General features: G+C 51.2%; 1 protein-coding gene across 1 annotated transcript in view; it reads right to left on the reverse strand.

Moving 5' to 3' along the window:
- MRC2 (mannose receptor C type 2) overlaps positions 1 to 13,792 on the reverse strand; it is a 57,118-nt gene that overhangs the window by 14,207 nt on the left and 29,119 nt on the right. The window contains exons 2-9 of the mRNA XM_023511201.1: positions 8,715 to 9,116; positions 7,814 to 7,987; positions 7,456 to 7,620; positions 7,133 to 7,246; positions 6,534 to 6,677; positions 3,006 to 3,194; positions 2,720 to 2,874; positions 1,390 to 1,497 (exon numbers count right to left, since the gene is read on the reverse strand). Coding sequence (XP_023366969.1) covers positions 1,390 to 1,497; positions 2,720 to 2,874; positions 3,006 to 3,194; positions 6,534 to 6,677; positions 7,133 to 7,246; positions 7,456 to 7,620; positions 7,814 to 7,987; positions 8,715 to 9,116 — 1,451 coding nt within the window. The remainder of the gene's footprint in view (positions 1 to 1,389; positions 1,498 to 2,719; positions 2,875 to 3,005; positions 3,195 to 6,533; positions 6,678 to 7,132; positions 7,247 to 7,455; positions 7,621 to 7,813; positions 7,988 to 8,714; positions 9,117 to 13,792) is intronic.

The following is a 13,792-nucleotide window of genomic DNA, read 5'->3' on the forward strand; positions in this document are numbered from 1 at the left end:
AAATCCTGGGGTGGGAGTGCCTGCAGGTGCATCACTGAATGTGTGCAGGGCAGAGGAATCTAGTTTGACCCCAGAGATGGCAGTTCCTGTGCTGCGTTTTTTACCGTGTCTCTTTCCCCCATGATTGTTCCCACTATCAACCACAACTGTGGGCCTGGGATTGGAAGCACGGCCCAGCATGGCCCATCAAGAGGCAGTTGGCAACCAGCCCATGGCCTGGTTCAGGAAGATGAATGGCCCATCAGACACCTCTCTTGGGCATTTAAGCCAAGAGACAGTGGGGAGATTGCCAGCTGGCTGGGAAAGCAGAGCTGAAAAGCTGGGGACAGTTGCCAGGATGGAGAAGGGATCGGGTAGTCCTTGGGGGCCTGGAAAAGCTCAAATCTCAGGGGATATTCCTGGCTTGGGGTTAAGAGGAGGACCTCAGAGGAGACAGTGGCAGTCACAATGTCATCCTGGGTGGCGGGCAGGAGAGAAGTGACTTGGCAGGGGGCATCTGCCCAGCAGAGCCTGTACTAAATCCCTGGTGATCTCAGGATGTTAATCATGGCCACTCAGTACCCCACACACATTCTAGGCTGGTTCTGGTGCCAGGGCAGTTGGACTTCCTCTCCATCTCCCTTCCTCCACCTCACCCAAGCAGGACAGCACCCCGGGCCATGCCTGACCACGCTGGTCCCTGGACTTGCAGCTGGGCTTGGGCCTGCTCTCCCTCCTCCCCCACTGGATCATGCGCTCCTCCTCTGTGGGTGGGCTTGGGGTGTGCTAAGGGGCTTAATCCAATGGTAAACAGAGCGAGGAGCCATCGTGACAGTAAGGGAGGGGTGCCAAAAGGCCACAAAGTGTCCTCACTAAGCACCTGTCCCATACCCCTCCACACCTCACACCCTGCTCAGCTGTGGGGCCAGAAGAGGGGAGTGAGTCCATCATCATCACTGCCCCAGCCCTCAGCCTATACTCAACCCCCACTCACTTACCTTTCACTCCTTAACCCCCTCCTTCCCTGAACATTTTCTGGAAGCCCAGTGGGGCAAAGAACACAGGAGGGAGAGCGAGTGGCCTCACCCCTCTGTGGCAGATAGGGCAGTGCGCAGAGTGGATCAGACAGTGGAGCAGGAAGTAGGGCTGGGCGTGTAGAGGCCAGACCTCACCCAACAACCTCCACAGCCATGACTGGGCCAGATCCCCTGTTCTTTGCTGCCCTGGGAGGTGGCTCCCTACAGAGTGGGTTCAGGGCTTCCTCCCAACAGCCCCACCCAGCCTGCTCTACCCAATATCACTTCTTCAGGAAGCAAGCAGTATGGACAGCTGTGAGGAGGTGCAGGGGGCCAATGCCATGCGAGGCTGCAGGATTCCATCTGCTCAGGATAGCTCCAGAAACACCCTCACCTTGCGGCAGCCATGATCCTCCTCAGCAGCCCCCTGGCTCAGCTGGCCTGCCTTCTTGCAGATGGATGGCAAGGACTGGTTACAGGGACTGTCATTCCAGCGACCTTCCTAGGGACACAGGGTAAGGGAAGATGCTTATCACCAATTCCCCCAAATCTCCCAAGTCCTTCTTGGAACCTGGTTTCCAGACTTGGCTCTGCCTCTGACTTGCTGTGTGATTCTGAGCAATAGGCCTGACACCTCTGTCCAAGGCTGCACAGTGGGGAGAGCAGGACTGGTTCCATAAGACCCACAGGGTGGATGAGAGCACAAATAGTTGATATGCCAATGCCTTGAAACTATAACAAGCACCATCTAAATGGGAAAAGGTGTTCTTTTAAATTATTTATAGTTCATTTTACAAACAAATTGGCTAAGATTGTTTGAGTAACCTATGGCGGGAGAGACAGCTGGGATTCTAAGATGTCAAGCTAGCGCCTGCAGAGCCAGGGTGAGCAGACACCGGTGATGAAGCTGAAGAGGAATTCAGACCTCAGATCCTGCTAATCATCTAAGCTCTCCTGGCTAGCAGTTGTCTGCCTTTAAGCTCCATCCTGGGGGCAGCATGTCTGTTTGTATATCCCACACCCAGAGAAATGCCTTGGCATATAGTAGACACTCAATAAATGCTTTAAAATTCTTAAATAGCATCCCCTACAGCAAATGGCCCTGCTATTGTCATCCTTGGTGCTGTCTATGGTATCTGACAGCAGACCGTCCTGTCTGTCCCTGGGAAGGGGAGTCTGTTCCTTGGTTTTAACCCTTTTTAAAGGATCTCTTATCTCTGCTTGAAGCCCTGTATCAATTACCTCACCTATCCACACCATGTCTAAGCCAAAAACCACAGCAAATTGTCATAACCCCATAATGTTTTAAGATAGGTTCTTGGGCTGGGTAGGGTTGGGGAGTGAAGGCTGGCAGACAACAGCCCTGCTCCTGGAGCATCTGCACATAATGTGGTTCTGACGCCACCTGCTGGCAGGGAAAGGCAGCTGGCAGGGGACCAAGAATGAGCCAGGCAAAATGCCTGTCTTCACTAGAATTAATTCCTTTAAGCCTCTCAGTGACCCTCTAGTAACTTGCCCAAGGTGATTCAGCTAGTTGGGGGTAGAGGGAGGATTCAGACCCCGGTGCACTCTCCATGTGGAAGGAAGGACTGCTGAGAGGATAGGGGGAGGCATGGGTAATTCTAGGCAAGAGCTAATATTAGGCTGTCCTTCAGCTGGGGTAGCACCAGGAGGGTGTGGGGGTATATTCTGTGTGACCCTATGGCAGAGAGAGGGGGTCTCACCGGCCCCCAGATGGTGACACAGTCCTCCAGACTATCCCGGAAGTTGTTGGGCTCAAAGGGGTGCCAGTGGGTAAAGCTCACAAGGCTCCCGTCAGACCACTCGAAATTCATCTGCAGTTTCAAATCATTGAGGCCGATCCAAAGTTCCTCCACCTCTGGGGATGCAGCAGGAGAAGAGGGCAGAGAAGACACCGAGAGGTCAGTCTCCACCACCAGCAGAGGAGGAAAGCTTGCGGGCAGGACCGGGTGGGCGGTGGAGAGGACTCATGGGTGGGCCCCTCCTCACCTTGCTTGATCTGCTTGGTGATGAATTCCAGCTCAGCCATGCTGTGGATGCTGAGCAGATCGCCACCGCCCCGCAGACACGCCTTCTTGGACTCCTGCCAGCTGCGCTTCTCAGCCTGCAGGCGGTAGCAGTGGCCCTGGAAGGGCTGCCAGCTTGGCTCACATTCCACCTTCACGTTGGCCCACCTGTCTGGAGAGACCCACAAGGCCACTGCTCAGAGACCCAACCCACAGGGTGTCCACACAGGCAGGGACTCCATGTTATCCCTCCCCACTAGGACAGATCTTGGAGATGCTGAAAACACAAAACCTTTCAGAGCTGCTGTGGGCACAGGACAGAGACCCAGAGGACGGTGGCAGATTCCACCTGGACAGGACAGCCCCTCTGGCTGCAGCTCTCAGAAAAAGATGAGTGGGGAGTAAGAATAAACCAGCCCCATGAGCCTCAGTTTCCTCCTCTAAAAATGGAGTGAAGGCTGGCAAACAACAGCCCCCCTCTGAGATCCAAACTTAGCTTGTGGCCATCTTGGCAGGTAAATGGAACCACTGTTATTCTCTCAAATAACATTTATTGAGTGTCCACTGTGTGCTGGACTGGGCAGTCCTGGATGAAGGGAGTGGCGAAATGGGGTCTTGAGCCACTAAGGTGGCCCAGTCAGGCCCACCAGGCATCCTGAGGCTGTGATGAGTGGGTGACCAGGAACATCAGGGGCCCACAAAGTCACTACAGATCGGCTTATTTCCTCCTCCTCTTGCTCCTTCCCATCCCCATATTTTCTCTCAACCCCCCTGAACTGAGAAACAGCCCAGTCACAGGCCCTCCCTTGTCCCCACTTCCCAGCATTTCAGATTCACCCTCTGGGGATTAGGGTCGAGGGCAGCTGAAGCAAACAAGCCTTCACTTTGGTTTTGGCAAGAGAAAACAGGACTTCACCAAACCACCCACAATGTCAGGCTCAGGCAGGATTCTGCCTGGTTGGGCAGGAAAGCATGTGCCCACTCAAAGCAAGTGCCCAGCCTGGGATTCCAGGATCTGCTCCATCTCAGCAGGCCACTCCAGAGTCCAGCCATACCTTGGCTGAGATGCCTGGCAAAGTGGGCAGGGCTGGGTCTGAGAAGGAGCACTCCTTGGCTCCAGGACTTGTCAATCATGTCTTCCTGGCCAATGAACTAAGCTCAAGGCTAACACGGGAGAGATAGAACTGGATTTTAGTGACAGTTCGGACCAGAAAAGCAGCTCAGGAAATGTGGGTGCCTTCAGGGCACGATGGCATCTGCCTTCAAAATGACATGCTGTGAGTGATGAGACCCAGAAAGTGGAACCACCTGAACTAGCTGCCTAGAATATGCTTCATGCAGAAAGATGCGGGCTGGGGTGAGGAGAGGAAATTGAGTCATAGACATCTCTGCAGGTTGGAGCAGGACTGGGGGTGGGAGTGGGCGGGGAAGCAGTAGGGTGGGGGTAAGTGGGGAAGCAGGACTCTCCACAGGGGTCACAGGGAGAAGACCCAGGGAATGGAGGACTTGGGGGGCCACAAGTGGGCTAGGCATGCCCACACTCTGTCCTTCGGAGGTCGCCCTTCCTTCAGAAAACTGCTTCTGGGCTCAGCGCCTGTGGCTCAAGAGGCTAAGGCACCAGCCACATACACCTGAGATGGTGGGTTTGAATCCAGTCTGCACCCGCCAAACAACAATGATGGCTGCAACCAAAAAAACAGCCAGGCGTTGTGGCAGGTGCCTGTAGTCCCAGCTACTTGGGAGGCGGAGGCAGGAGAATCGCTTCAGCCCAGGAGTTGGAGGTTGCTGTGAGCTGTGATGCCACGGCACGCTACCCAGGGGGACAGCTTGAGGCTCTATCTCAAAAAAAAAATAAAAAGAAAGAAAGAAAGAAAGCAAGCAAGCTGCTTCTGGGAATGCTGGATTGGTGCCCCCACCTCTGCACCCTCCAGGAGCTGGGGGTGCCCTAGGTGGTGCTGCTGGCGTTTCAAGCCTCTGCTCCCTAAGGGAGTGGGGAGAGAAAGCAATGGCAAACAGTCCTGAATCAATCTCTGGCAAGATTTTAATGGTCAGGAGAAGAAGTTTGACCCTATACGCTCTTTCCTTTTTCTGGGTTTGTAGATTTCTTCCTGGTTTGGGCACGTTTCCCTTTGTAACCATCCCATGGCTTCCCGAACTACTGCAGTAGCCCCTCCAACTCCCGCTGATAAACACCCACCCACAAGGGCGCACCCCTGTGCCAGGCCAGGTCTCCAGCCTTACAACCACCCTGCAAGGGTGGTGGGGTGTGAGTTTATTCTCAAGCTGCAGGAGAAAACTGCACCTCCTAGACTAAGCTGCTTGCCCAGGGCCACACAGCAGTAAGGGGCAGTCCCCACAGCACAGGCCCTGCCCATCTCCCCAACTCCTTCATGAGGCCCCTAGAGCTATCTCTATGAGTCACAAATGTGAGCAAGACACTCCCTGGCTTAAACACCTGCAAAGGCTCCCCACAGCCCAGCTTCCCCACCCAAACTCCGTCCAGCAGCCAAGACCTTTCAGGGACTGGCTGCAACCTGCCTTTCTGAACAACTCTGTCTTCACCACACCCTCTGAGCCAGAGCTTCCAGACTGTACCTTCATGTGAAACTGCACCTGTGGATAAACACAGGTTCTGATCCAGTTAACCTGGGGTGGGGCCTGACAGTGCATTTATCAGAACTTCACAGCAGATGCTGTGCTGCTGGGGGTTGAACCACACTTTGAGTACTCAGAGTCTATAAACAAACTGCAGTACTCAGCTTCCTTTAAAGCTGTTAAAGGCCCTCATGCCTTTGCTCATGCTGTTTCCCTCTGCCGGGAATGCCCTTCCCTCACAGCTCTTTATGCCTTCTTCTTCTTTTCTTTCTTTCTTTTTTTTTTTTTTTTTGTGAGACAGAGTCTTACTTTGTCCCCCTTGGTAGAGTGTGGTGGCATCATAGCTCACAGCAACCTCAAACTCTTGAGCTCAAGCAATTCTGTTGCCTCAGCCTCCCAAGTAGCTGAAACTACAGGTGCCCACCACAACGCCTGGCTATTTTTAGAGACGGGTCTCACTCTGACTCAGGCTGGTCTTGAACCTGTGAGCTCAGGCAATCCATCCGCCTCAGCCTCCCTGAGTGCTAGGATTACAGGGGTAAGCCACCATTCCCAGTCCCTCTTTTTTCCTTTTAAACTTAGACTCAACTGGATAGGCCCCTCTAACACTTATTATCCACATTTCTACAATAGTCCATGACCCAGGATATTCTAATTGTGTGTTGACATGTCTGTCACCTCTAGCAGACTGTGGTCTCTGTCAGGGCACAGTGAGTATTCTCAACATTTTAACACAGAACTCAACAAATGTTTCTTGAATAAATTAATGGCACATTCCAATTTGTTCAGACTTTAGTAAACAAATAAGAAGAGAAGGGTCAGGGTCACCTTGTGCTTGGAGGTAGCACAAGGATGGGCAGGTGGCTGTGACCCTGATGGGCCCCACTCCCACCCTGTGGCCTGGCCCCCAGCTCACCTGGAGGGGCAGGCTCAGCAGTGGCATTGGGCTTCTTCTTGCACACGTACGGCAGCGCAATGCTGCAGTCACGGTTCTGCCAACCGCCAGAGGACTCAGTGCGGATCACTCCACAGTTCTCCTCACTGGGGTTGTCCGGCTGATCTGTGGGCAGGGCAGAGCGCCAGCGCCCCAGGAAAGAAGCTTACCTCATGACCCCTGGAGCCTTCCTCAGAACCTCCCTGGGAAGCCTGAGCCAGCTGCAGAAGCCCAGCCCTCGGTCGGCTCCACCACAGGGTCCTCACCACAGTCTAACCTGGGCCCACATGGTCCTGAACCATCTGCCCAGCAATCACCCCCCACCTCCCTGGCCAGGTTGCCAGCTGTGCTGGTGCCCGCTGCCCACCTGGTGGCTGCAGGGGAGAGTGGAGGTTGGAATTTAGTCCACTGGCCAGGGGCAGAGCTGCACTGTGTGGGCGAGTGGGGCCCAGGCCAGGAGGGGGTGGAAATCTGTGCTTCCTACACCCCCTTGCCCGCCCGGAATAGGACACAGGAAGGGAGTAAAAGGGGGGAAAGTGGGGGGGTCCCTCCACCACCCTGCACCCAGCCTGGAGCCTCACCACTCTCCCAGTTGAGGTACTTGAGGGGTGAGTTGTCTGACCACTGCCAACCTCCACTGGTGTCCAAGTCATTAAGGCCAATCCACAGGGTGGAGCTGTACCCAGTGAGGAGCCCTGAAGCAGGGGGGGTGCTGAGCAGGGCAGGCCCAGGTGCTGCCCTCTGGCTCTCTCTGCAGCCCAGCCTCAGCGACAGCTTAAGTCCCACCCCACCCCAGGGAGAAAGGGCCCAGGGCCCTCCACTTGTGGGAGCAGGTCTTGGGTTTTTGAGACTCCCCCTGCCCCCAGGGAGGGTGAGGCCCCCCTACCCCGCCCCGCCAGCCCACCATTGATGTAGGTCTGCTCGTGGATCTCTGTGATGCTCAGCAGATCCGCCCCCTGCTGCTCGCAGCTGGCCCAGGCCTCTCTCCATGACAGCGTGGACTGGAAGTTAAACTGGTAGCAGCTGTCAGTCAGCTGGTCTTTGTCCCAGAAGGTCTCGCAGTCATTACCTGCCACCGCGACAGCCCGACAATGGTCCCTCCCCAGCCCACTCTTTCATACTCTCACAGGGGTCCCTCGGGAATACAGGGACACACACACACACACACACACACACACACACCCCACTGGCTGCCCAGGAAGGAGGGGGACCCACACCCCCAGCCTCCCTCAAGGAGCATCCCCAACCCCCGCTGCTCTCACTCTTGATGGGGCAGAAGCCCCAGCGCTCGTCTTTGCCATAGTCCTGAGTGGTGGCACACCACAGGTGCCCATCCTCGCGGCCCGTGCTGGTGCAGCCGTGGAACCACTGGTTGTCATATTTGAAAGGGATGGTGCACGGCTTCCCGTGGGAATTCCCCTGGATGGTGTAGACCTCTGCAGCAATGAGAGTCAGGTCCTTGGAATCTGGAGCCCAGAGGCTGCCACCACCCCCCTCAATCCTAGAGGAAAATCCCCTATATCACCCAGGGACCCGGGGGGGTGGGGAGGACAGGGGTCAGCAAAACATGGAAGAAGGCACCCGCGCCAGACAGAGGCTTTAGGGCCCCTCTGCTGTTACGTCAGGCCAGGAGCCTGGGAGATGTCCTTGCTCTTCTCACAGGGCTGACTGAGCAGGGGCTCCCCACTACCACCCCACAGTCCAGCTGGGTGAGGGGACTCCCAGTCACCCTCAGAGGGCTGAGCCTGAATCCCTGCTCAGTTCCCCCTCCCAGAGGCTCCATGCCTCCCTCCAAAGTTCCATCTTGGAATTCAGGGTGGCTTCCAGGAAGGATCCCCCAGGCTGGAGCTGCCCACTATAAGAGGCCCCTCCCTGGGAGACTCCATCCCCATTCACCATCTGCAAAACTGGGACTAAGACACCTGTGGGGGGAGGGGAGGTGCCATGGGGTCTCCCCTGGTCAGTGGGCTTTTTTCATTTCATGTTATGTTATATACTTTTGTACTATTTGAAGTCTGTAGAAGTGTATATTAATTTTGAAAATTTTAAAGTAAATTAAATATTTTGAAGTAAAATTTCTAAATTATTGGAAAATGCTTCTTGTTATAATTAAAGATATGATTACAAGGGATCCCATCCCCTTGCCTGCAAGCAGCCACTCACCATAGTAAGGCCGGGCACAGAGATCCTCCTCACTGCCATAGATGCGCCACTGGCCACCACGGGTCTGGTCACCCCGCTCAAGAGTGCCAGGCTTAGATATGTTGCTGGTGCGGCCCCCCAGGAGCAGGGACAACTGGTCACCCAGTGTGCGGCAGTGCCAGCGAAGATTCAGTGCCTCCCGGTCACACTCGTACATGCCCAGGGAGGCCGTGGTGTTGGTGCCCGGCCAGCCTGTGCCCAGGCACTGCATGCTGCCCAGGTTGAAGAGCCGGTTTCGGGAGACCCACTTCCAGCGCTGGGCAGGGAGACTGGCATTGCAGGCTGGGGTGACTCTGACCTGCCCACCCTGGGCCTCCAAACAGCCCTGCAGTCCTTGACTGAAGATGAGAAAGACGTTGGGTTCTGGAAGGGAAGGCAGGACACGAAGCCATCACAGGGGCTTTCCTGGCTGGCGCTGGATGAGTGATGTGGCTTAGACACTGACCAAGTGCTCACACTGAGTCGTGAGCCTTTTCTCCCGTGTTACATCACACGGTCCTCACTGAGTAGGAGTGAGGGACACTGAAGTGCCGCTGTTCTATCCCCACGGCCACCTGGAGGCAGGACTCAGTCCTCTGTTCCATCCCCCAAAACAAATCCAATTCTGCCTGGCAGGCTGAGTACTGTATACTTTTCTGAAGATTTTATGAGGAGCAGTGGAGGTGTTTATACCACATGACAGACACACTGCAACCTCCATCTCTACCTCTGTTACATAGCATGAGTCTTCTGCACAACGTTCTTCTCTGGCCTTTTGTCTTGTCTTACCCCTGCCCCTCAGCTCAGCTGGTTTCATCCTTTCCGCCTTCTAGAATCTTCCCAAATCACTCTCACACCTCTCACTCTCACACTCTATCTCAGTCTCTATTTTTTTGGACAGAGTAATTTAACTCTTTAGCTTCCTCAGTCTTTTTTCATTTCACCAATCTTGCTGAACAGAACCCCTCTGTGGAAGACATTGGAGAAATGCCCCCCCCAACCTCTAGCACACCAACTTTACAGAGTAAGAAAAGAGGCTTAAATGTGTAGAAACAGAAGAATGAGCAGGCTCGGCGCCTATAGCTCAAGCGGCTAGGGCATTAGCCACATACACCAGAGCTGGCGGGTTCGAGCCCAGCCCAGGCCTGCCAAACAACAATAACAACTACAACCAAAAAATAGCTGGGTGTTGTGGCAGGTGCCTACAGTCCCAGCTACTCAGGAGGCTGAGGCAACAGAATTGCTTAAGCCCAAGAGTTTGAGGTTGCTGTGAGCTGTGAAAACACAGCACTCTACAGAGGGCAACATAGTGAGACTCTGCCTCAAAAAAGTAAAAAAAAGAAAAAAATATATATATAATTATAAAAAAAGAAGAAGGAGTGGTTGCCCAGGGCTAGAGTTGGGGTGACAGGAATGGGCAGTGACTGCTAAAGGGAATGGTGCTTTTTGGGGTGATGAAAGTGTTCTAAAAGTAGACTGAGCACAGCTAAGGACACAACAATTAAAGCAACTAGACAATCTTCAGAATGGGAAAAGTTATTTGCATGTTATGAATCTGACAAAGGCTTGATAACTAGGATCTACAGAGAACTCAAATTAATCAACAAAAAAAGAGCTAAAAATCCCATCTATCAGCAGGCAAGAAACATGAACAGAACCTCCTCTGAGGAAGACAGATGAATGTCAAACATATGGAAAAATATGTTAACAAACATATGAAAAAATGCTTTGTCACTAATCATCAGAGAAAGGCAAATCAAAACCACCCTGAGATACCACCTAATCCCAGTGAGAATAGCCCACATCACAAAAGTCCCAAAGTTGCAGGTGCTGGCATGAATGTGGAGAAAGGGGGACACTTTTACACTGTTGGTGGGAGTGCAAACTAATACAGCTTCTTAGGAAAGAAGTATGGAGAGTCTTCAAAGAACTCAAATTAGACTTCCCATTTGCCCCCACAATCCCACTACTAGGCATCTACCCAGAAGAAAAAAAAATCATTCTGTCATAAAGACATTTGCACTAGATTGTTTATTGCAGCTCAATTTATAATTACCAAGATGGAGAAACAACCTAAATGCCCATCAACCTAGGACTAGATTAACAAACTGCAGTATATGTATACCATGGCATACTATTCAGCCATCGAAAGATGGAAACTTTACATCTTCTCTATGAACCTGGATGGAGGTGAAACACATTCTCTTTAGTAAAGTATCACAATAATGGAAAACCAAATATCCAATGTGCTCAATTCTAATATGAAGCCAACAGAGGATCTAATATACACCCACATAAGACAAAAACTCAGTTCAATTCAAGTTGGGGGTTGGAGGAACAAGGAGGCAGGAGAGGAGAAGAGGGGAGGGGATCATTGTGCTGCCACTTAACGGGCACAATGTAGGGGTATATGTCACACTTTTTGGGCGTAGGACGCAACTACAAGAGGGAATCTACCTAACAAACACAAATATTGTAACCTAGTAGTTTGTACCCTCATATTAACCTGCAATTTAAAAAAAAGTACATTGATGACTGTGGCACAACTCTGTGGATAAACTAAATCCAGTCAACTGTTTATTTTTCAGTCAATTAATTAATTTTTTTTTTTTTGGAGACAGACCTCAAGCTGTCACCCTGGGTAGAGTACTGTGGCATCACAGCTCACAGCAACCTCCAACTCCTGGGCTCAAGTAAGTCTCTTGCCTCCACCTCCCAAGTAGCTGGGACTACAGGTGCCCGCCACAACGCCTGGCTTTTTTTGTTTTGGTTGCAGTCGTCACTGTTGTTTGGCGGGCCTGGGCTGGATTTGAACCCACCAGCTCAGGTGTACGTGGCTGGCGCATTAGCTGCTTGAGCCACAGGCACCAAGCCAATTAATTAATTTATTTATTTTGAGGCAGAGGCTCAAAAGGTGGCCTTGGTAGAGTGCCATACCTCACAGCAACCTCAAATTCTTGGGCTTGAGCAATCCTTTTGCCTCTACCTCTCAAATAACTAGGACTATAGCTGCCCACCACAATGCCCACCATTTTTTCTATTTTTAGTAGAGGCAGAGCCTCACTCTTACTCAGACTGGTCTTGAATTCCTGAGCTCAAGGGATCCACCTGCCTTGGCTTCCCAGAGTGCTGGGATTATAGGTGTGAACCACTGCACCTGGCCTAATTGTTCATTTTAAATGAGCCGATTTTATGGTATGGGAATGTCTCAGTAATGAAGAACAAAAGGAAGAGAGGAGTGGAGGAGGGAGGGAAAAGAAAGACAGAAAAAGAGAAAAACAAAACAAAACAAAAGAGAGACTGAGGCTTAGAAATAAGCACTGACCTATTCACAGTGTCACACAGCGAGGAAGCAAACCCAAGTATCACCAACATCCACCTTTCACCATCTTCCACTTGTTCCCCAGCTGCCATGTTAGTACACAACACACACACACAGAACATCCCAGTCTCCAAAGAATGTTTACATCCACTAGCTCCTTGGGATTAAGTGCATGTCTTGAAAGCAGGAATTAGACTGATAGTGTTGAAATTCTAACTCTGCCACTGAAAATGTTTGACTTGGGCAAGAAGCTTAACCTCTCCATGACCCTCTTTTCTCACTCTATCACTATGGCAAAGATTAAATGAGATAATACACGTTAAGTGTTTGGAAGAGAATCTGGAACATACTAAGAGCACTATAAATGTTCAGTGTTATTATCGCTCTACGCTACAGTTTAAAAAGTTAACTTAGAGTGGTGAAGCAATCTGATGACCAGATTCATATGACTGACAAGGGAGGAAGCTGAAATTTGGCCATTTCCTGAGTCAAAATCCCCAATTCTTTCTCTGCTCCCATGCTAACTCTATCATCCCTCTATAGTTCATTTCCATGGACAGCCAAAAATGATCTTTTAAAGATTTAAATCCATTTCAGAAAAAATAATTAATGCTATTGGGTGCTGAAAATCACAAAGAAAACAGATAAATAAATTTTTTCATGGCAACATAAATGCCATAGCAAAGTCAAAATAAATGACAGGAGCCAGATATGGAGGCTCATGCTTGTAATCCCAGCACTTTAGGAGTCTGAGGCAGGTGGAGACCGAGGCATGTGGAGCCTTGAGGCCAGCCTGGACAACATATTGAGAACCCATCTCTAAAAAAAAGAATTTTTTTTTTAATTAGCTGGGCATGTTGGCATGTGCCTGTAGTCCCCAGCTACTTGGAAGGCTGAGGTAGGAGAATCACTTGAACCCAGGAATTTGAGGTTACAGTAAGCTATGATTGTGCCACTGCATCTCAGCCTAGGGAACAGAACAAGCAAGGCCTTATTTCTAAAAACAATTAAAACAGAAGTCCTTGCTCTTAATGACAACATATTGCAATATATCACTGGGGTACCAGGTGGCACTGTGGCTTTTTTTAGGAGAAAGAGAGCACAGCTTACAACCTCTATGGTCCTTATTCCTAACTTAGTTGCCTTTGTTGATTGCCTGATTACTTCTTCAGCATTCAGACCCTGCTGCGATGGGATCTTAAAGCTCACAAGAATCCTTCAGGGGCAGGTCTCACAATGCCCCTGGACTCCACTTCCCATGGGGTGCCAGAGTCCCTCAGCTTGTCCTAAGAGTGGAGTTCTGAATCCAGCAGGTGGAATTAAAATTTGCACTAGACTGCTTATCGTAGCTCAATTTACAATCACCAAAATGTGGAAATAGATTAAATGCTCACCAACCTAGGAATGGATTAACAAGCTGTGGTATATGTATATCATAGAGTATTATTCAGCCCCCCCAAAAGATGGAAATGTTCTATCTTTTTTACTAACCTGGATGGAGGGGGAACACATTCTTCTTAGTAAAGCATCATAAGAAAGGAGAAGCAAGAACCCAAATATACTCAATGCTAATATGAAGGCAGTAGATGAGCTAATACAAGAGGTGGGTAGGGGAATGAGCAAGTGGAGAGAGGGGAGGAGGGAGGGCGAGGGGGAGTTCACAGTGTATGGCACACCTCTTGGGGGGTGGGACACAACTATAAGAGGGACTTTATCTAAAAAATGCAATCAGTGGCTC

Source organism: Otolemur garnettii, unplaced genomic scaffold (assembly GCF_000181295.1).
Source record: "Otolemur garnettii isolate 467f Iridium unplaced genomic scaffold, OtoGar3 scaffold00018, whole genome shotgun sequence".
In the NCBI taxonomy this organism is placed as follows: Eukaryota; Metazoa; Chordata; class Mammalia; order Primates; family Galagidae; genus Otolemur; species Otolemur garnettii.